At 36.4% G+C, this 22,937-nt stretch overlaps 1 protein-coding gene across 1 annotated transcript; it reads left to right on the top strand.

Moving 5' to 3' along the window:
- The first annotated feature begins 1,675 nt into the window (after positions 1–1,675).
- POGLUT1 (protein O-glucosyltransferase 1) lies at positions 1,676–22,921 on the top strand. Its single transcript, XM_034414301.3, has 11 exons — positions 1,676–2,202; positions 3,936–4,026; positions 7,469–7,612; positions 10,180–10,315; positions 10,447–10,568; positions 11,251–11,310; positions 11,795–11,894; positions 15,144–15,202; positions 16,763–16,930; positions 19,256–19,312; positions 21,582–22,921. Exons 1-11 carry the CDS (start codon positions 2,118–2,120, stop codon positions 21,736–21,738), a joined length of 1,179 nt encoding a protein of 392 aa, XP_034270192.2. The 5' UTR covers positions 1,676–2,117; the 3' UTR covers positions 21,739–22,921.
- The last annotated feature ends 16 nt before the right edge of the window (positions 22,922–22,937 follow it).

Genomic DNA, 22,937 nt, shown 5'->3' with positions numbered 1-22,937 from the left:
AAATTTTGTACTTCTGTTTTTATTTTACTTCTGTTTTTCACTTTTTTTCTATGTTTCTTTTATATGACTGTATCGGTGGGATTCAAATTTTTTTACTACCGGTTTTGTGGGCGTGGCATGACTTGGTGGGTGTGGCTTGGTGGACAAAGCAGGGGAAGGATACTGTAAAATCCCCATTTCCTCCCGATCAGCTGGGACTCGGGAGGCAGAGAATAGATGGGAGCGGGGCCAGTCAGAGGTGGTATTTACCGGTTCTCGAACTACTCAAAATTTCCGCTACCAGTTCTCCAGAACTGGTCAGAACCTGCTGAATACCACCTCTGGACTGTATGGCTTTTATTTATAAACCATCCAGAGTCACTTAGGCAAGAAGGATCTATATAAATTTGATAAATAAATAAAAGGTGATACACTGTAGTGAATGTAATATCTGTTTGCACAGGATTCACATCTGACCCATTTCAAAACTCCTAAAGGTTTGGGACACTTCTATATTGTGTTTTTGCATTACTTCTGAAACAGCTTCCTACTTAAGTAATTGCATTCTTTTATCTTTGTGGGAAAAGAGTTTCCCCCCCCAAAACAGCTGTAGTGCATATGAAGTCACAGTAAAGACACTCTTCCCTTTTGAAATGCTGATTGTAACTGATGAATGTACATCTACTATAGGGATATCATTTGAAAATCTTCCCAGAAAAATAAAAGAGGCATATCTTATGGTATTTCCTTTTCTTCTATTCCATTACATAACAAGAGTACATTTCTCATCAACTAATACAAGCTTTAGCTTGTTAAGAGACTTTCATCTGGCAATCAATTTGAGCAGAATAGCAGAGATTAAATATGTGCTATTTTTCCTCAAATCAAGGTTTTGGGTCATTGGGAGATCACTCGCTTTAAACAATGCTGCCAATTTCCCTCTCTATTTTATTTTATTATAATAACAATTATCATGCTTCAGAGATTTCCCTTGCATTGTTTAATGCAACATCCAACATAACTACAAATATATGTTTTTGTTTTGCAACACACTACCCATGAAAAAGGATTCCTGATTATTTTAGCATCGTTTTGTTCCCACTAACCCATACTTCCTCCAGTCTGTGTACAAACCGCATTGTCTTAACCGCACAAAGAAAACTTGGGCAACCTGAAGTGCTATATTTGCAGGACAGCTTACCCACGATTAACAGAATCGTGATTTTTTTTTTCCAACCTCATTTTTCGAGTTCATCTAATACCCTGCAGATCAGCTAACCCCGCAGGGTAGTCTAAAGTAGACTGTGCAGCAAAACTTCTGTTTAATACATATTCGGCATGGATGTGACCCTGCAAATTTCTTAGGTTCCGGACAGCAATTAACAAACACTGAATTAGGTTTCCATTCACATCCTCCAATACAAAGTACAAGTTCACTCCTGCCATTAACGATAAGTGGCCAAGGTCCTCTGGATCTTCCAGAGGTATCTTTTCCCACAGTTGGAGGTGTCTGTGTTTTTAGCGCATGAGATCCACCAGCAGCTTCGTCTCCGTGGAGGTTTGGAGCTCATCGCAGATTTGAGGAAACTCGGGTGTTAGGGAGACAATAAGTGGCGTCACCGGACCGGAGCCATTTTCTAACAGGCAGTTCCGATGCAACTATGCATTAACTCCTCCCTCGGTTGCTGCCTACATCGGACTTGAGCATTCAGAGCTTGAGTAAGGAATCACTGAGCCCAAAGGGCTGATCTCCCAGCAACGACTGCCTGGATATCAACAGGTTTTTGTGCTTGGAGAGAGTATCGGGTCTGTTTGAAATAAAACCACTACCAGTAATCTGTCAATCTCAGTAATCTACATCTTTATATATTAGAATGTGGGATTAAACATGGTTCTTCTTGTCAATACGCGATGATGCACAATACAATATTAATTTTCTGTTAATAAACTACAAACCCCATAAACCACCGCGGCGGCGGCGGCGGCGGGACACTACTTCTGAGCGTGCGTATAAACTGCTATCGATGGAGGCGGGGCTGGTACAATCGGCTTTTCCTTTTTTTCAATGAATCGTTCCAGTGAAATTCGGGAGGATGTGAGGGCGCATGCGTTAAAGTTGTAGCTTGGTGTTCGGCGTGATGCGGCGTCTGCAATTGTCTCTTGGGATTTCGCATGTTTGTATTCTGTTTCTGTTTACTGTGTGCTGGGGAAGTAGCTCATCAGGTGAGTGTTCTTAGGATAATTTTTCACTGATCGGAAGCAAAATGGGACCGAAACGTACCTCGATACAATTTTGTTTTGCAGTGTGCTAATCTATGGGATCAAGGAATTCTTTCTGTACCTTCTCATTCTTGACTTTCTGGAGTCATTCGTTGTTCAGAGGCCAATATCATAGTGTATTCCTTTATAAGTTTCCTTTTTTTTCTTGTTTTGCCAGAGATTTGAACATTCACCTGGAACTTGTTTCCTAATACGCTTTAACTATTTTCAATATTATACTGTTTTGCAAATTAGTGAAAAATAAATTTACCGAATTAAAATACTAAATTAAGATTTTTCTACGACCTGATAGCCTACAATTTATGAGAAATCTTTGGCATCACGACGAATTCTAGGAGTTTCACTCATCTGGAAGCATTACTTTTTTGTATATTAGAAAACAAGACTGAGAAATCTTAATCACAAAAAACCGATGTGATAGCATTTGCTTTTGTAATTTATTAGGACAGTGCAGCACTTTGATTCAGTTACCCCCCCAAAAAAGTGTTTTGACATAACATGTCTGTGTCCCGTTTTGAGAAGCTGCATCTTTTCCTGTGCTTGCTCTTTACCTCTGAAGCAACTTTTCCGAATCAGGTGGGGATTTTCTGCATATTAAATAATTAATGAAAAAGAAAAGTTTATCCAGGTAAAATTGCATCTGTAAACTTGTTTAAGCAATAATTTAAGAAGTATTGCTGGAGTATATTTTATCCCCTTTGGACATTAGAGATGGAACTGAAGCCATTTCTGCTCACTTGTTGCCTTTAATATATGGTAACTTGGTTCCAGCTCATGACTCTGGACTCTATAGTCCCATGTGTCATAAGACTGTAGAATAATGTAATGCAGCATTATAAAAATGTCATCACATACTTTTACTCACAAGATTAAATGCTTGTGAATTTAAAACCATATCATACTGTGGGCATAAATGTAGATGATACCAGAAAGGAATTTGTGGCTTGGCATAGTCACTGAGTAAATAAAGAACTTAAAAAATACATTGGCTTATCAGTGAGAGTTACCCGTACTCCTACATCTCATTTACTTGTGCGATACATTAACCTGCTTGATCAAAACTATACTGTGCAAATAAATTATCATTTATTCAGATGAATTAAACCATAAATTAGAGGCAAATTTTATAACTTTAATCTGCCTCTAGTTTGCAGGTCCCTTTTTTCTTTCAAATCCAATTAATGTACCATATTAATCTACGTATTGGCTAACTCATGTTTTTCAGAACTCAGAGCACTTTATATGAAAAAAAAATACACTATTCAAGGAAAAAAGAGCAAAAATAATGTTCAACGTGCTAAAGATTCAAAGTAAATTAAAAAGATAGAACGATACATTAATTCGAAGTAAAAATATTGCAAGACAAACATTTTAATATACTTACCTGATGTATTTAACAAGAAGTTTGTAATATATTTTTCCTGCAGTTATTTAATTGTGTAATTTGGGGGAAAAGATTTCAATCATTTGGGGGAGGTTTGTATGTTTTCTTATTTTTGGAACAAGTATTAGAGGAAAAGATGAATAATTTAATCATAAAACTATAAATCTAATTCCATTCATATTGCAGGCACAGTATTCACAGAACATACTGTATATGGAAACCTTGCACTTCCTGCATCAAAAACACAGTGGAAATAATTAAATTTGCAAAACTATTTCTGTTTAAATTTTAGATGCACACTGGAAAAAATTCCTTGTTCAAATTGACGAGGCAGTGAAGAACTACAGCCCATGTGTGAAAGATAATTGTGAGTGCCATCAAAGGTAAGAAAGCAAAGGTATCTGATGGTTCCATCCATGTCTTGTGTTCTGATTACAGGTTTACTCATTAAGAACTTCATGTTATTTGTCAAATCAGCTGAATCTTCCGAGTTTGCATGGAACTATCAGCATTGGCTGGGTTTGTATAAAATGTATTTTAACACAGTTAAAATGGTCTGGATACTTTGTAATTCTGTAAATTACAGGAATACAGAGTTCTCATATATTGCGGTGTCATAATTGATTTTTGTTTAGCATCTTTTACAAATCTTACTCATAGTTAAATAAACTTTAGTTAAATCATATTTTCATGGAATATGAGTGCAGTTTGATTTCTACTTCTTCCATTTATAGTTTTATGCACCATGCTAACTGTAACATGAGTCACTTAGAATTTTGTGTGAATCCAGCAATTATGATGTAAACAGACAATTATGGTTTTGTCAACAATACTAAACCATGGTTTAGTATTTAAGATTTAGTTTCCCTTTTCCCTGTGTAGTTGAGAGGAAGAGTTCAGAGGCATTTGCTTCCACCTTAGTTAAATCAGAATAATCAACAGGATAACAGAGTTGGAAGGGACCTTGGAGGTCTTCTAGTCCATCCCCTACTAAGACAGGAAACCCTACATCATTTCAGATAAATGGTTGTCCAATCTCTTCTTAAAAACTTCCAGTGTTGGAGCATTCACAACTACTGGAGACAAATTGTTCCACTGATTAATTGTTCTGTCAGGAAATTTCTTCTTAGTTCTAGGTAGCTTCTCTCCTTGATTAGTTTCCACCTATTGCTTCTTGTCCTGCCTTCAGGTGCTTTGGAGAATAGGTTGACTCCCTCTTCTTTGTGGCAATCCTTTAGATATTGAAATATGGCTATCATGTCACCCCTAGTCCTTCTTTTCATTAAATTAGACATACCCAATTCCAGCAACTGTTTTAGTTTTAATGTTTTAGCCTCCAGTCCCCTAATCAACTTTGTTGCTATTTTCTGCAACATAATCATTCTTTCAAGAAACCATTTTCAAAAACCATATTTGCAGAAGCTTACCATAGTTGTGCTAGGGGACGTGGTGGCTCAGTGGCTAAGATGCTGAGCTTGTTCGAAAGGTTGGTAGTTCAGCAGTTCGAATCCCTAGTGCTGCGTAACGGGTGAGCTCCCGTTACTTGTCCCAGCTTCTGCCATTCTAGCAGTTCGAAAGCACGTAAAAATGCAAATAGAAAAATAGGGACCACCTTTGGTGGGAAGGTAACAGTGTTCCGTATGCCTTTGCCGTTGAGTCATGCCGGTCACATGAGCATGGAGAAGTTTTGGGACAGCGCTGGTTCTTTGGCTTTGAAATGGAGATGAGCACCGCCCCCTAGAGTCGGGAACGACTAGCACTTATGTGCGAGGGGAACCTTTACCTTTACTATAGTCGTGCCACCCTGAGGTAATCATATCTCCCCTTGCTATGCAGAGGGTCAAGATCCTGACACTTTTTGGAGTTTATTAATATATGTGATTCTAAACAAGTAAAATATACTCTTGAAACAATAGACCCCAAGGGCTTCCCCAGGGCCCAGATATGTCTAGTATTTAAGATAAGATAATTGTTAGAGTTTGCAGCAATCCAACCAGCACACAAGTAAACAATTCAGCAGGATTCATTTATATAAGAAATTTTTTTATATACAGTACCATACAGCAGAAGCGGAACCACAACTCAGAATCCAGAAGTACAGAATCAATAATCACAGAAGCTATATAATACAGAGGCTATAGAATGACATAAGCACTCATATATATACAGATCAGTGAACCTAAACCACGCCCAGGCTCCGAGCCATCTGGGTCACCAAACAGTCCCCATTGGCTGACCTGTTACCATATCTATTCCAATTCATGAACCCTTATATACTGACAATAATCATTTCTTTTCCAAGCTTTTAATTGTTAATTACTTATTTAACTTTTACTGTAATTGTATTTTTTTATATTTTGTATTTTATTGGTTAAAGTTACTTATTGGAATAAACAGAAAATTGAGGTGTATATTCAATAATAACAGAATAAAATAAATATTTTCTTTGTATTTATTGCAAATTTTTAATTTATTTTAAAACTCACTCAGATAAATTAAAATTGCACTTTCTTATCATAATCTCTTCTACCATCCTCATTTTGAATACCCTTTCCTTAAAGGTAATTATACCTTTATTAATTACACCTTGGTAAGTTATTTTAAGATTGGAGTACATAATTGCTTTAATTTTAAATCATTTTCTTCTCCCAAAGAGGTTCTCTAAAAAGCATAAAAACATATTTAAAAACATCAACTGTACATATTATTTACAGCATTTTGCTATAAAAGAGAATTCAATACAATTTCATAATGGAAACATTTTTTAAAAAAATAGGTCAGTACAAAAACATTTTAGAATGAATAGAAAGAGAGCAAAATAGAACAGCAGTAAAATAAATAAATTTAAATGGGCCTCAAGGGATCAATGGGTCCCAGCCACTGCTCATATAGGATGAAAAGCGCTTAGTTGTGCTAAGCCAGGATTTTATTAAACTAGCAATATTTCTCTGGTTCAGTTAATATTAAGCAAAATCAAAGAATCATTGAAAGTTTCTTTATACCATGTTTATCTTGGTTACTAAATCTACAATATAAGGGCTGAAGTAGAAGAAATTTTGGAGCCGACACCAGTCCTTAACCCAATTAAGATATTTTGGCATGATCTGAAATATGCAACTATAGAATGTCTTCCTCAAATATTAGTGAGTTAAAGCAGTTTCATGAATAGGAATGGGCTTAAGTAATGCCAGGCTAACCTGTAAGAATAATGAACAGGTGCAAGAAGAAAATTGGTTGAAGTATTTGCTACTAAAGGAGGGGCCACCGGTCATAAAAACTAAAGTTTAAGAAAAGAATTTTCCAGCAGAAACAGAATGGTGGTTTACCATGGAGACTGCTCTGTATGTTGTTTGTTTAACCTAAATCTCTTGATCTATACTAGCATTTAATTGAAGCTCATGTCATACATAAGTGCAGCTTGATTACTGATCATCCTAAAAAGATTCAATATTTTACAACTCATGAAAATATATGGCATGGCCGGCCTGCCTTTCTGCATTCTCATCCAGTTGGATTGTTCCCAACAGTGCTATCTATCCACGACAAAGTTAAAGAACTATATTCAGCAGACGAACATTATAGAAACAGCCACCAAGACAAAGGCTCTGGAGAATGGAAGTCGTTGTGGAGATGACTGGAGGTAGCTGGAAGTACCACTGAACCTTCTCTGCCTCATTTGCTACTTCACGTTGCCCATTAGTGGAGCTGATTCCAAATCTGCACTGAATCTTCGCCAAGCAAAACTGTATTCCTAACCTTCTTGTTAACTGTTAATAAACTAACCTCTAGTATGTTAACAATATTTAACAATCTCTTTCACTTTAGAGTTAGGGAACAAGACTTGGCTCCTTTTCGAGATGGAATCTCTGAGGAGTTGCTGTCGGAAGCAATCAGTCGAAAGCTTGGGACACACTATCAGATCATTGAGAAGAAGTTATACCGGGAACACGATTGCATGTTCCCTGCAAGGTAAGATATGAAATCTGTCAATCACAAATTCAAAAAGAGAATGAGAGAGACACAGGAAAATCCCCTTGCCCCATTAATTTATGGGTCATTGAGCAGAAAGTGTTTGAAAGGGCTGAACTCTAATGTAAAGGAACTAACCAATTTTGTATTGCCTTGCTTGAAACGTAGGAATTGGATTTGCTTTTGTGAGAAATCAATATTGACACTGCACTTTAGTTGTGCAAGGAGATGATACGGGTTAAAAGCTAAAAGAAATCAGGAATAAATACCTCTGAGGGAAAAGGATAATTGTAAAGTATTATTATTTACAGTTGCTGGATTGTCAGGCAGAGGCCTTTGGCTTTATTTTATGTGCTTTATGATGGGAGTAAAACAAAAAGCACTCTTTATACTGTCAGTTAATGGTATGGTGCTTCCTTGTTTGTTTTTTCCTGCTCAGCCCAGATTCTGATCTCTGCAATGTTTCCATCCTATTCCTGTCACTGGAATGGTGTAATTTTTATCCAATCTCAATCTGGTTATTGAGCCCATTTTAACATTTTCTTTTAACCACTTTGGCTTCATCTTACTTTTGATGAACCATTTTGCCTCTTATGGAACATCCAACCATAGGATAAGAGGTCTGTACTTCTTTTGACATTTAACAAAACGTTGAAATTTTGACTCTTTGAAATATTATTTACGACTGCAAGTTGAGTGTGTTATGTGTTTTAGATCAATGGTCCCCAACCTTTCCAGTTCTGTGGACAGCGGGGGGGGGAATGGTTTCACCCATGGCCACTGTTTGCATAAATGGAGCTTCACACGCTCACCCGTTCCCAACAAACCATGACCCAGTACCAGGCTGTGGCCTGGGGGATGGGGCCCCCATTGTTATATGATGGTGATATGGTTAATGTTACCAAAAAAAAAAAAAAAAAAACCCTCTGAGAAGTAATCTTTAAAGAAGAAATATTTTTATAATAACATAGAGCCTCTCAATAAAGAATAAATAGAACAACAATCAGCTATTTTTCTGGTAACAGTTTTAACCATTATTTTCTAATAAGGAGATTAGAATTTTAGAATTCTAGCACTTTTGAAAATACAAGAGATAACTATTTAGAACAACCAAAGGGGGGAAATGCCAAAAATTGATAGGCTATTATTGCAATTAAGAAATATATACTTCCTTTAGCTTTAAAGGAAGTGATGAGATAGTGATTTTAGTAAAGCTGTAAAGGAAAAGAAATGGGAGGCATAGAAATCAGGTAGATTCACTTTAGCTTTTATGCAAGAGCTTTAGTGGGAAAATTTATATTACTAGTATTTGACACTGATTAGACTAGTATGTGCATTGTATGCATGGGAACAATTCCACATTCTGAAAATAATGTTTTTTAAAAAAGATCTTTTTAATTATACACATTTTAAGAAAATGTGATAAATTTTTCTCCTTTTGAATTTTTTTCCTTTTGTTTACAAGCATTGTGGATGTATGCTATTGAGTAAATGTTTACTCAAATGTTAACAACTATTCAATGAAAATAAAACAAAAATGTAATCTAATTTGCTTAGATTCAAGTTAATTAAAATGACATAAAAGCAGCATGAATAAATTGGGCACCATTTGTTTACCTCTATCAACTCTTGGAGGTAGGCCAAATCAGGAGACAGCACCACCAGAAAGACTGGAACTCTACTTTGTTGACCTAGTGTCAGCCTCTCAAGGTAGATCAGACTAAGAAACCTATGCCTTATAGGTCAGTACTATCTTTATTGTAAAACTATAATAATACCGTGTTTCCCCAAAACTAAGACCCTGTTTTATATTTTTTTGAACCCTGAAATAAGTGCTTGGCCTTATTGCCACGTGCTCAAAAGCCTGAATTGGGCTTATTATCAGGGGATGTTTTATTTTGGGGAAAAGAGGGTAGACTGATGTTAGTCTGTGATTTTCCCCTCCCCTGGCCCCCTTTATCCTTGTGTGAACTGGGGAGAGACTTGTCTGAGAAATTTACTCATGTTACATTCTTGCTCTGGACTGTGGCCTTCCTGGCTTATTCTGGGCTTGTTTTGATCCTCTGTCCAAACTTCTTTCAGCAAGAACATTTTAAATAGGAAAGGAAAAAAAGAACTGTCCAAGTGAACTCCTTTGCTTGCTTTGATCATCTGTGAGGTTGACTTTGTATTTTTTTTAAAAAAAAAAAACTGGTTGAAATAATCCATGGCTTAGTATGATAGGTGAACATAGCCAGTGTATTCTACTCATAGATACCCTTTTAGAGCCTTGGTAGTACAGTGGTCTAAAGCACCCTGTTATTAAGACCAGCTGCCTGCAATTACTGCAGGTTCGAATCTCGCTAGGCTCAAGGTTGACTCAGCCTTCCATCCTTTCTAAGGTAGGTAAATTGAGGACCCAGATTGTGGGGGGCAATACGCTGACTTTGTATAAATATAAAAAAGTATTAAGGCTATTGCTTAACGCATTGTAAGCCGCCCTGAGTCTCCGGAGAAGGGCGGCATATAAATCAAATAAAAATAAATAAATAAAATAAAAATAAATTTTGATATTTGATTGCCTACAGATGTAGTGGGGTTGAGCACTTCATCCTGGAAATTATTCAGAACCTTCCTGATATGGAGATGGTCATCAATGTGCGGGACTACCCTCAGGTAGCCAAATTTATGAAACCAAGAGTGCCTGTTTTATCTTTTAGCAAGGTGAGTGAACAGAGAGCTATTACCTATCAGTCACATTAGATAGGACAAATACCATATTTCATTGAATCTCTTGTATGAATGAAACATTTTGGTATAACTAACATGCTTTGCTCACCTTTTTCTCTTGAAAGACTACAGAATACTATGATATTATGTACCCTGCCTGGACATTTTGGGAAGGGGGACCAGCTGTTTGGCCAATATATCCTACAGGCCTTGGGCGTTGGGACCTAATGAGAGAAAACCTCCAAAGGTAATCTGAGGAGATAGTAGTTTTGTTGTATTTTTTTTTTAAAAAAATAAGAGAATCCAAATTTGCATTGTAATAGGGCCCTGTGTACCAGTTCCTCATTCTGAAGAGTTTTCATTGAGCAATAACTTATACTTTGTTAAATGAAAGCTGCAGGCATTTAGTTATAGACTGTATAATTCCAAAGAAATGCATGTTGGTTAAATTCATCTAAAATGATACAATTGTGCTTCAGATTGACAAAAATCCTTGCAGATTTTTCTCCATGGGGAGAAAAAAGCTAACTTTAGAAAGTCAGCAGGAAATTCACATGCAGAGATTTTAAAATGAAGATCTGTTTTGATTTGGTGGATAGCATTTCCTTGGTAGATGCTGTTGGGAATAATTCTGGGACCGAATGCAGCAACCTCCTCTTTCTCTTTTTGCCATCTTATTTAGTCTCCACCCATGAGCTTCAAGTAAACAGAAACACAATATCAGAAGTACAACGGTGTTTAAACATTTGTGAGCCCTTTTTAATTTTCAATATTACTGCATAAATATAAACTAAAGTAGGATTTGTTCACCACAGAAGTCCTGAAACTAGATCAAGAGAATCAAGTAAATGAATAAAAACAAGCATACCATTTTTAATTACTATTAATGTCAGTATTTTAATATGGTGTATTTATCAAAATATTCTTAGCTCAGCAGAAAAATGGCCCTGGAAGAAGAAAATTTCCAAAGCCTATTTTCGAGGATCCAGGTGAGCATTTTTAGCTTTCAAGTACTTTGATAGTCCTAATCTTGTTAATAATTATTCTGTTGTACTGCACTACTCAGGGAAATTAAATTGGTCCAACTGAAATATATGTATTTAAAGGTAATGTTTTCCTTGAGTTCCTGGGGAATATGTGGATTTATCTCTGTTATTTTCTTGGCACCAGTGCTTTTGCTACTGCTATGTTCAGGAATGCTTTTACTACATAATACCATGCCAAGAGTATTTGGAAGCCAACTAATAGTAGGCTTCCACAGACCTCCATATGTGGAGAGACACATTAATAGTAATCAAATAAAAGGTTTTTGACATTCTGATCTCTCCAAGGAGAGTCCCAGAAAACCAGTGGATGCTAGTTATAATTTTCACTTGCTCACTATAGAATGATATGATTTATTGACCAACTTATTTGAAAAGTGCCAAATTGGAAAAAAGCCAATCTCACAGTTCTATGTGATTTCTGTGGTAGGACAAGTGCAGAACGGGATCCCCTCATTCTTCTTTCTCGAGAGAATCCAGATCTTGTTGATGCAGAGTACACTAAGAACCAAGCTTGGAAATCTGAAAAAGTAAATACCGTTGAATACTATTCAAATGTTATTATTACTATTAGTATTAATGCTATTATTACTTTTTTCCTTTCTGTTGTAAGGAACAATAAAATAATCCATTATGAAGTCAGATGAAGTTTCAAATATTGACAATCATTAGTATTTCAAGTTTTTCTATTTCAAAGGAATGAATATATTTTTGACAGATTGAAAATTAGCTGTTATTTTACTGTACTCGATCCCTTTACTATCAAACTGGTGTAACTGCCACTGGACTTGTACCATTTATTTTAATATACAACTAATTTTATATTTAAATGTAAAAGCTCCTTTAAATACATCATTATGTTCTTGATACATGTATAGTAGGGTACATGTTTTTAATGATTTTTTTTGTTCTGCTGTCAGTTGTTTCTTTGTTTGTATTATACTTTTTTCCCAAACAAAGGGGGAATGTAAGCTGTTCAGAGTCCTTTTTGATTAGGGTAGTATATAAGCTTCAGTAAATAAATAAGTAAATCAATAAATTGTATCACAATCTAATTATTCCAGCAGCCACTGTAAAGTTGATTAAGCTGAGCAATTATTGTGATTATAAGAGTCGTGGTGGCACAGTGGTTAGAATGCAGTACTGCAGGCAAACTCACCGCTCACTCCAGGAGTTTGATTCTGAGTGGCTCAAGATTGACTCAGCCTTCTAAGTTTCTGAGGTCAGCAAAATGAGGACCCAGATTGTTGGGAGCAAGATACTGATTCTATAAACCACTTAGAGAGGGCTGTAAAGCGGTATATAAGTTGTATACTTGTGAAGCAGTTATATGAGTTTTATACTTATATATTGGTATATAAGATATAAGCTATTGCTATGGAACACAGGGCTTGTTATGATGGTATATGGGAATGACCCTGAAAATATCTGAAACCCTAATGTTAGCAATACACCTACATCATGCTAACCCAAATACCATCCTGGATTTTATCAGTCCAGCATACACATGCCCAGTGTGTTTGAATTGCTTGTGGACTGATTTCAAATCCTACTTGCAAGAAGTAACCCTTAAAGTAAGTTTTGTAAAGAAGTTTTAAAATAATACTTTATTGTGAATATGACAAAGGGTATGCATTGTTGTAAGAGTTTGCTATGAGCATAGTATATTCATACAGTCTAGGCCTGTGATGGCGAACCTATGGCACACGTGCCACAGGTGGCACGCGGAGCCATATTGGTGGGCATGCGAGTGTTGCCCTAGCTCAGCTCCAGCACGCATGTGCACGCTGGCCAGCTGATTTTTGGGCCTACTGGGCCCACCGGAAGTCAGCAAATGGGCTGTTTCTGGCGTCTGGAGGGCCTCCGGGGGGATGGGGAAGGCTGTTTTTGCCCTCCCCAGGCTCCTAGAAAGCCTCTGGAGCCTGGGGAGGGTGAAAAACGGGCCCACCGGGCCCATCGTGCCATCACATGCCAAAAATAGGACCATGGGGGGATCACGCGTGCTTGCGTGGGGGGAGGGTGCATAGAATTATGGGTGTGGACGACCACCCCACACTCCCCCACTTTTGGCACGTGATGGCAAAAAGGTTAGCCATCACTGGTCTAGGCATATGTTGGCGCTAAAGATATATCAAAAAGATTATTTCACATTTTTTTAATCTCTTGCTGATTGACCTTTAGTCTCTTTTTCCAACATCAGGATGCCTGATTTGGCACCACAGGGGGTAAATTAAATAACAATAATTACAGTATCTGTCTGATTTGTGCAAACAAGAACTTATTTTCCTAGTATGTTCTACTGTGCATGCTTATTTCATAGTCATGGAATTTAATGTCTAATTATAGTAGTGCCTATTACGTATACAAAATAATGTAACATAGGGCAGCAGTCTTTTAAGGTTCCAGTACTGTCAGGTGATCTCATTCAGTGACATGTTTCCATCTCCTAGCCCACAAAAATTATTTTAAATCTAGTAAGGTTTTGAGGGTCTTGCCTCACAATTTCCAGTCTATAAAATGTATTTTTACAGATACACATAGCAGAAGCTAGGGGATGGTGAGGAAGAAATGAATACTATATTCTGAATATATTGGCACCTGCTATTTTTATCTAATCCTTGAAGCTGATTTGGAACTATTGTAATGTATACATTCACCTATAAGCCCATCTATGTATAAGCCAACCCTCAATTTTTTAAACTAAAATGCCATGAAAAATGTGCTGCTCGTCGATATATATTAATCCACATTTTATGGTATTTTTAATCAAAGTTTTTAAATCAAAATCCATCAATCTGCTGATTCATGGTCATGGATGGGCTTATATATGAATATATTTAGCAAATATGGGTACTTAAAAAAATTATTACTGTTTATATTTGTGGATAAGTCAATCTGCAGATAAGCCAAAGCCATTTTTGAAGATGCATTTTGGCACCTATATAAAATTCTCAGTTTATTCTCAAGTTTCTACTAATGTGTTGGTATTGGATCTTGTCCAGGAGTGGGTTCTACTTAGCTTTACTACCAGTTCACAATGGGATTACACATGCGCAGATCGCCGATGATGACATCTGGGGCAGTGGGCGGGATCTCCCGCTGGTTTTACTACCGCTTCTTGCGAACCGGTCCAAACTGGGGGCAACCCACCACTGATCTCGTCATATAAAAGAAAGATGTCCAGTATTGGCATTAACATTTAGGTCAATATGAGATCTGCATAGTTTAAAAACCTTAAGGATTTATAATTATTTCTGTATTTTGAAACATTCTGTATTGAAAATAACAGTTCACAGCTGCAGTTATTTATATGGAAAGTGATGAGACGTCTTGGGGCATGTCTGACTAGCTGCTCAAGAGTCTACAAAAATGGATTAGCATATAAATTGAATAAATAAACAACTTATATTAAATATGGCAGTTCTAATCAGTGCAAGACAGGAAAATGGATTAAAGAAAACCACAGCTTGTTGCATATGTGAAATAAAAGTACTACACAGCATTTGTGTGTGTGAATGAATGTTTATTTAGAAGAAAAAAAATCAATGAACATTATAAGAAAGCTTGTGTATGGCTTCACTCTAAGAAAATTAATGAACTGAATATTTAGCTAGTTAGTCCTTAGATTTTCTGGCTTACAGTAACAACTTTAATCATATATTCTATTGAAAAAAATTAGGAAAATGTGTATTACTGCATCTTTTGGTATAACATTTCCATTATAGTTTTTAGGAAGGTGATTAGAAACATATTCTTTTTTTTAAAAACTTTTTTTAAAGGATACCCTTGGGAGACCACCTGCAACAGAAGTTCCACTGGTAGATCATTGTAAATTCAAGTAAGTATTTGATTCAATCTTGGTAAATATCTGAATGCATGTCAGTTCAGTGAAAGCAATGGAATTGTCACAGAATTCATTGGTGCCTGTGTCACTAGCCTTAAACTCAGATGACCTAACTTTTACAGTGGCATTGAGGGCCAGGATTCCCATCCAATAACCCTTAGCTGCTAGTGCTATTTTAACTGTTTGCTTTAGCTTGAACTTCATGGTGAAAGCTGGACAATTAGTTGTGTCCTAATTTTTTTTATAAGTTAGGAACATATAAATGCTATTGGTACTATTTATTTATTTATTTATTTATTTATTTATTTATTTATTTATTTATTTATTTATTTATTTATTAATTATATTTCTATACCGCCTTTCTCCCGTAGGACTCAAGGTGGTGTACAGTCAAGAAAAATATAGACACACAAACATCATAAAATTGCTAATTAAAATTATTACTTAGTTTGGTCAATTAAATAAAACCCAGAATTAGATAACATTTAAAAAATCATTCACATGTTCGTATGTTTAGCCCCGTTTGTTGGAACATTAGGGTCGTGAGGGCACGGCGGAAAGCACGGAGATCAGGGATATTCCGTATCTCCGGGGGCAATTCATTCCAAAGGGTTGGAGCCCCCACAGAGAAGGCCCTCTCCCTGGAAGTCGCCAGTCGACATAATTTGACTGACGGTACCCTGAGTAGTCCCTCCCTGTGAGAACAAACTGGTCGGTGGGAGGCTATTGGTGGCAAAAGACGGTCTCGTAGGTACCCAGGTACTATGCAGATTTCATTTTTCTAAATATTCTACTTGGTATTTGAATTATAGTGCTATGAATTTCCATCATCCACGATTTACAGCTGGGTTACTGTAATTCAAGAAATGCATTCCAGGAATCTCTTAAGACTCTGTATCTCCTGTGTGCCATTCAACATTAATAAGTAATTGATATGATTAAATTCCTTAGGTTATCTGTAGTTGCTGTGATACCCAGAACCAAAGGAGTTTGTGATCTCAGGCCCCTGGAGTTGTATAGCAATAATTTTCAGTTATGTTTAGATGATAAAATGATGCTACTGAGAAGCTGGTATTTTAAATGACTTGGCATCTCTTGAAAAGAGCAAAACATTGCTAAGAATAGAAATTGGAAATTCTTTCATTTGGAGACTGTTCCTTTTTTTTGTACTGGCAGAAAGCAGTCTCTATTTCTTTTAGCTCCACTGTGGTTATTAAGATGTTGGTGAACATTTTAGCTGAAATATACATATATGCTTTATGGTGTGTTAATGTATTTATATGGACTCAATAGGACCAAGGATTAAAAGCAGATAGAAGGGTGCAGAAGATGCAACAATTTAGACTCCTAAACTTTGGATTTACTGTTTCTAGTTTTAGCCTCTTTGTGGCAATATTTGAATGGAATATTTTTATCGTATAGCATTAAGATTATACTATAAACTTTCACTTTGTAGAAGAGTAAAATAAATGTATCTTTCTGTACTGTAAATATAAATATGCTCATTATTGGAGAAGAGCCGTATTTAAGGCAGTTTTTTTTTTTTAACATAAGATACCTCTTCAATTTTCGAGGAGTTGCAGCCAGTTTTCGCTTCAAACACCTTTTCCTGTGTGGTTCTTTGGTCTTTCATGTTGGAGAAGACTGGCAAGAATTCTTCTATCCACAACTGAAACCCTGGGTTCACTATATCCCAGTTCAGTCCGATCTTTCTAATGTGAGGTGAGATATTAAAACTGCAGTGGCTTAATTATTTGTGTGTATTAATAGCTTTTATGTAAAATATGATAATACAAAACTAGGATTATGTATCATATTTGACAAAATCATCAATAATGAGGCAGAGATAACTGAATTAAAATACATGGGTTACCTTCAAAGGTAGATTCATACAGAATGCATTTCACAGCTTGGATTAAACTGGTTTTTATATGATTGAGACTAGATGAAATCTATTTTTATAGAATAGACATTTAGTTGTCATAAAAGGGATTTCCAGTTAAAGGTGGTCTCGATTAACAACCAACTTGTTCAGCAACCGTTTAAACTTACAACAACACTGAATAAGTGGTAGTTTCAAGTGGTCCTTGGAATTCTAGATATCGTGACATCTCCATGATTATGTGATTGTGATCTGGGCAGTCAGCATCCTGCTCAGAATGACAAGATTTTAGCAAGCCCCAGTCATAACTTCCATTGTTCCCTGCCAGCTTCCCACAAGCAAAGTCAGTGGGGATGCTGGCAGGAAGTCAAAAATTGTGAGGTCCTTGCTTAACAACCTCACCTTCACAGTTCTTGCTTAACAATAGCACCCAGGATGGCCAGAACCAGTCACTAAACTGCACAGTCACATGACATTGCACATTATGACCTTGTTGTATAGTGATGCCTATTATTGGCCTATTTTATTCCTATTTTTAATTTAATTTATTATAATATTTATGTATAATTTCAAGTTTCTATTTGTATGTTACCCAGAGTCATTCTCTGAGACATATGGGCAGTTTTTAAATATTGCCTGTATGTGTATGTATAAAATATATCAATCAATTTCGATCTCAATTGCCATCATAAACAATATCTTTTATATCTCCCAGGTAAATGAAAAAGCATTGGTGAATGTTTTGAGATCTTGATTTGAGCATTAGCATTTTCAGCTTCAGGCACACCTAAATTATTAGAAGTAATCACTAAATATTATGAGACAGAAAAGCCCATAGTTAATCTGCATAAACCTTGTTATTGATAAATAATTTTGACTGGCATATTTTAAAAACCGATTGGAATAAAGAATTGACAATTTCTGTGTTTAAATAATGAGAAACTGTCTTAATGTCCATATGAAATTTTGATAATTTTTGATATTGGGTTAATTTAAGAATGTGTAATAAAACTATGGCTTAATAAAAAAGCACTATTTCAGACTTATTTTGTTGCATAGGAAAGAAATGAGTACATCATATTTTTGGTGGCGATCAATTGGGAATACAGCTATTAAAATATGTTTTTACGTACCCTTAATTGATTGTGGCGGTGCAGTGGTTAGAATGCAGTACTCCAGGCTACTTCTACTGATTGCCAGCTGCCTGAAGTTTGGCAGTTCGAGTCTTTAACAGCTCAAGGTTGACTCAGCCTTCCATCCTTTCAGGGTTGGTAAAATGAGCGCCCAGATTGTTGGGGCAATATGCTGGTTCTGTAAATCGCTTAGAGAGTAAAGCACTGTGAAGCAGTATATAAGTCTAAGTGCTATTGCTATTGTACTCTGGGAAAATTATGCATTATACTATACAATAATTAAAAAAATAAGACAAGATCTAATACTTTTATACATATTTTTAAATTAAATACATACTGCTTGGAAATTATGGCTAGACAACAAAACTGGATTCTCTGCTGCCTTATTACTGCTAATACATTTATTTAGTTGCTTGATAGTTGATTTTCATAACTGCCCAATTCTACATGACTCCAACTTTCAAATTGGAATGATAAATTTATGGTTCCAATTGCTCAGTGGATTGATGAGCTGATGTTACTTGTGACTTATCAATGAATTGTTTATAAACATAGAATATGTATGGATGATTGTAATGAAATACTATCTTTCACTGAAATTGTGTGTGTGTATGCTTGTGTGTTTACCCATATACATGTCTTACACATGTATAATACACATATTTATATAGTTTTGCTTCCTTTTTCTCCTTTATTTTATTTCTGTATTGTACAATTTATTTTTATTAATTTCTTTTTTACTAACTCAATTATTTGATTATTTAATTTATTTATTGCATTATTTTTATATTGTATTTTATTGTATTTTTATTGTTGTATCTTAATGCTTTTGCTGAAGGAAGGTTTAGAGTTCTATTGAATTAAAACTCCAACAAATGAACAAACACATAACTAGCAAGTTGAAAAAAAGCAAACCCAACCCAACCAATTAACCATAACAGAGTTCCCTTACTGAGTTTGCTCATATTTATTCTGCCTAAAGTCAATCTTAAGACACTAATATTTTCTGATTTTTATCCAAACGTGTTTCAGAGAGCTATTGGAATTTGTAAGAGAAAATGATGATGTTGCTCAAAGAATTTCTGAGAGGTAAGCTCTTATTACTGCTATGCTTTAATTGTAAGAATTCCTTGGTATAAAATAGATTTGATCATGAAGTCCGTAAGACTTTCCCAAGATTATGTTTTGTGATTTGTTTAAAAATCAAAAAATATCTACAGGTAAAGGTTCCCCTCGCACATATGTGCTAGTCGTTCCCGACTCTAGGGGGCGGTGTTCATCTCCGTTTCAAAGCCGAAGAGCCAGCGCTGTTGGAAGACATCTCCGTGGTCATGTGGCCGGTATGACTCAATGCCAAAGGTGCACGGAACGCTGTTACCTTCCCACCAAAGGTGGTCCCTGTTTTTCTACTTGCGTTTTTTACGTACTTTTGAACTGCTAGGTTGGCAGAAGCTGGGACAAATAACGGGAGCTCACCCCATTACGGGGCACTAGGGATTTGAACCGCTGAACTGCCAATCTTTCGATCGACAAGCTCAGCATCTTAGCCACTGAGCCACCGCATCCCTTCTACAGATAGTCCTCCTTTAATATTAATTTGTTCTGTAACAGTTCAAATTTATGGTGATACTGAAGAAAAGGACTTATGACCAATCCCCAAAGTTATGGCCTTTGTAGCCCCCTTACGATCACATGATTAAAATTCAGGTGCTATGCAGTCTGCTTGCACTTATATGTGCAGGGGCGCTTTGTTCCCCACCAGCCTGTCTTCCTCCATCTATCCTTTTGGCCCCTTGTATTTCACAGTCATTGCCACCCTAGCTGACATCCACTGTTTTCTTGCTCCTGCTATTGATGAAGCATGCCCCTTCACAAAGCAGTTGCTGGCTGCACAAGACTTTCTTTCCCAGGTCCCGTATCATGCATTTCTTCCAGAGACCAGGGGAAAATGGCCTTCTGTAGCCAGCAGCTGCCTCATAAGGTATAGGGCAAGAACTCTCTGTCAGCAGCAGGAACAAGAAGATGGTGAAGGTCAGCTAGGTCAGCAGAGCGCAAGACAGTAGAGACCTCAGTGCATGTTGACAAGGACTGGATTGGCTGAAGCTTATGGGGTAGTTTCAGCTTTGCGCTGCACTGATGGGAGAGGCTGGAGATGATTGCCACCTTGTAAGGCAAAGTGTAAGGTGACAAAAAGGGCAGAGGTGGTAGGGAATAGGCAGTTGGGGGAAGTTGAAGGAGAGGCAGTTTCTTACTTTGGAAGAACTGAGGCTCAGGCCTAAGAGTGACCAAGCCCAGAATGACTTGGATTTGAGTGTGGAGTGTGTCCTTGCCTAACAACCTGAGGAATTTTGTTAACAATGGCAATGGGGAGCTAAGCGATGTGTACATTTGATGTCGCCCTTTATGACCACATCACTTAGCGACAGAAATTCTGGTTCCAATTAACGTAACTTGAGGACTATCTGCAATACTGCTTCAGACAGGAAGGCGGTGCAGAGAGTGGTGGGGATGGCAGAAAAGATTATTGGCAGTTCACTCCATTCTATCCAGGATATAGCATATAAGCGTTGCTTGAGCAGGGTCCGCAGGATTGTCTGGGACACTACACATCCTCTTCACGAGCTGTTTTCCTTCTTACCTTCTGGGAGGAGGCCTCGTGGTATTCGAAGCAGAACATCCAGATTCAGCCACTGTTTTGTTCCACACAGTATCAACCTTGTGAACGCTCAAGCTTCCTTCACTATATATTCAAGATGGACAGTGATTAATATTTATATGTTAGGGTGTAGACATATACATACAATATGTATGTATATAGCATATCTCTGGGTTATGTATGTGTACACTTTTGAGAGCAGGCAACAGAATTTCATTTTTAATATGTGCCAGAGTGCCCACAGAAAAAAATGACAATAAAGGTTAACTTATCTCTTATCTTATTTGCATTGCATCTACATTTATAAATAATTGCTAGGATGTGTTTATGTCTTGCAGGAGGAAGACCTTTAAATGTTACTCAGTTTTAATACCGATAATTATACATCATTAATGTTTACTTCCACAATTGGAAGAGGTTTGTTGTTTTCTTTACAGCAGGTGACACTTTCAACACTACATCAAGTCAAGTTATATGTATAAGTCTGGCTTTGTTTAAATTTTAGGAATAAGTCATACAATTACAGATTCCTGGATAGGCATAATGACTGCTAAGCTGCTTTCTTTTTTATAGCCCAGATGTATATTTAAGCTTTTAAATTAAAAAAAGCAATTGACTGTATTGACTTTCGAATTAGAATTCAAAATTGAGTTTTGAATTAGAAAAACAATTGATTTCTTTGCTTGATTGTTTGGTCCCTAGGGGTCGCCAGTTCATCATGGACCACTTGCAAATGGAGGACATCTCTTGTTACTGGGAACAACTTCTAAAGGAGTATTCTAAAGCCTTGACTTATAAAGTAAAATGGAAGAGCAACTATAATGAGATACTGCCCAGACCTTTGAAAACTGAACTGTAAAAAAAAGCAGGGCTTATGGACATTTTGAAATCAGGAAAGGAGGATTGTTCCTCTAACCAGTGGAAGTTCTTTCTGCGTGTTGACAAACTAAAGAGAGAAGGATATTGTTGCTACTTACTGCAGTGTATGAAATGATAATGGCAGACTGTGAATTTTATTTTATATTGTGGTCAGTAAAATTATGTTAAGAAGAGGGTGGAAATTTTGCTGAGTCCTAGCATTTTTAAAAATTTCTTGATAATTGTTACTCATTTCTACTTACCACAGTGTCATATTGATCCTACTTTGTGGGTTATAATTGCTAAATGAATCATTAATCTATTAATGAAATCATCCTGAATTGTTGTGAAACATTGAATTCCATTTGACTAATGTACCAATACATTCCTGATACAGTTTAATTCATCGGGAAGCCCATCATTCTAAAATAAGCTACTGAACATTTCTGGAAAGCTTGTAATCAAATACAGGTAGCCCTCACCTTATAAAAGTTCGTTTACTGACACTTCAACAGGACTGAAAAAAGTGACATGACCATTTTTCACATTACAGCATTTCCATGGTCACATGATCAAAATTCAGATGCTTAGCAACTGATTAATCACAATTGCAGTGTCCCAGGGGTCACATGATCACCTTTTGAGACTTTCTGAGAAGCAAAGTCAATGGGGAAGTCAGATTCACTTAGCAACCATGTTACTAACTTAATAACATGGTTGCTAAGTTATAACATGCCAACAACTGTGGCAAGAAAGGTCATAAAATGGGTCAAAGCTTACTTAACAACTGTCTCGCATAACAACAAAAATTGTGGGTTTAATTGTAGTCGTAAATCAAGGATTACCTGTAATTGTGATTATTTTGTCCAGCTCTGGAGGGCTGACCTACTATTTAAACAATTTGTAATAAGTCATAGGTTTCTCTTCATACATACTGTTTAATCAATTACTGCTTTAATTAAATAATAATTAATGAGCAGTATATTAGCCAGTAGGGATACTTTACTTGGAATCCCAGATGTAGAATACGGCATCTTTTGCAAAAAGATTTTTATTTTTTTTCTGAGATGGGGGACAGTGGCTTGGGCTGTACTAGTCTTCTTATTCTCTTTTCTTCATATTAATGGTTGCAACATCACGAATGTCCAAAAGACTAATTCAAATTAAAGAATTAATCTATTTCACTATGGGTTTGTGTTT

Source organism: Pantherophis guttatus, chromosome 5, assembly GCF_059756535.1.
Source record: "Pantherophis guttatus breed Tessera chromosome 5, ASM5975653v1, whole genome shotgun sequence".
Lineage (NCBI taxonomy): Eukaryota > Metazoa > Chordata > Lepidosauria > Squamata > Colubridae > Pantherophis > Pantherophis guttatus.
This window is presented reverse-complemented; position numbering and strand designations above follow the sequence as displayed.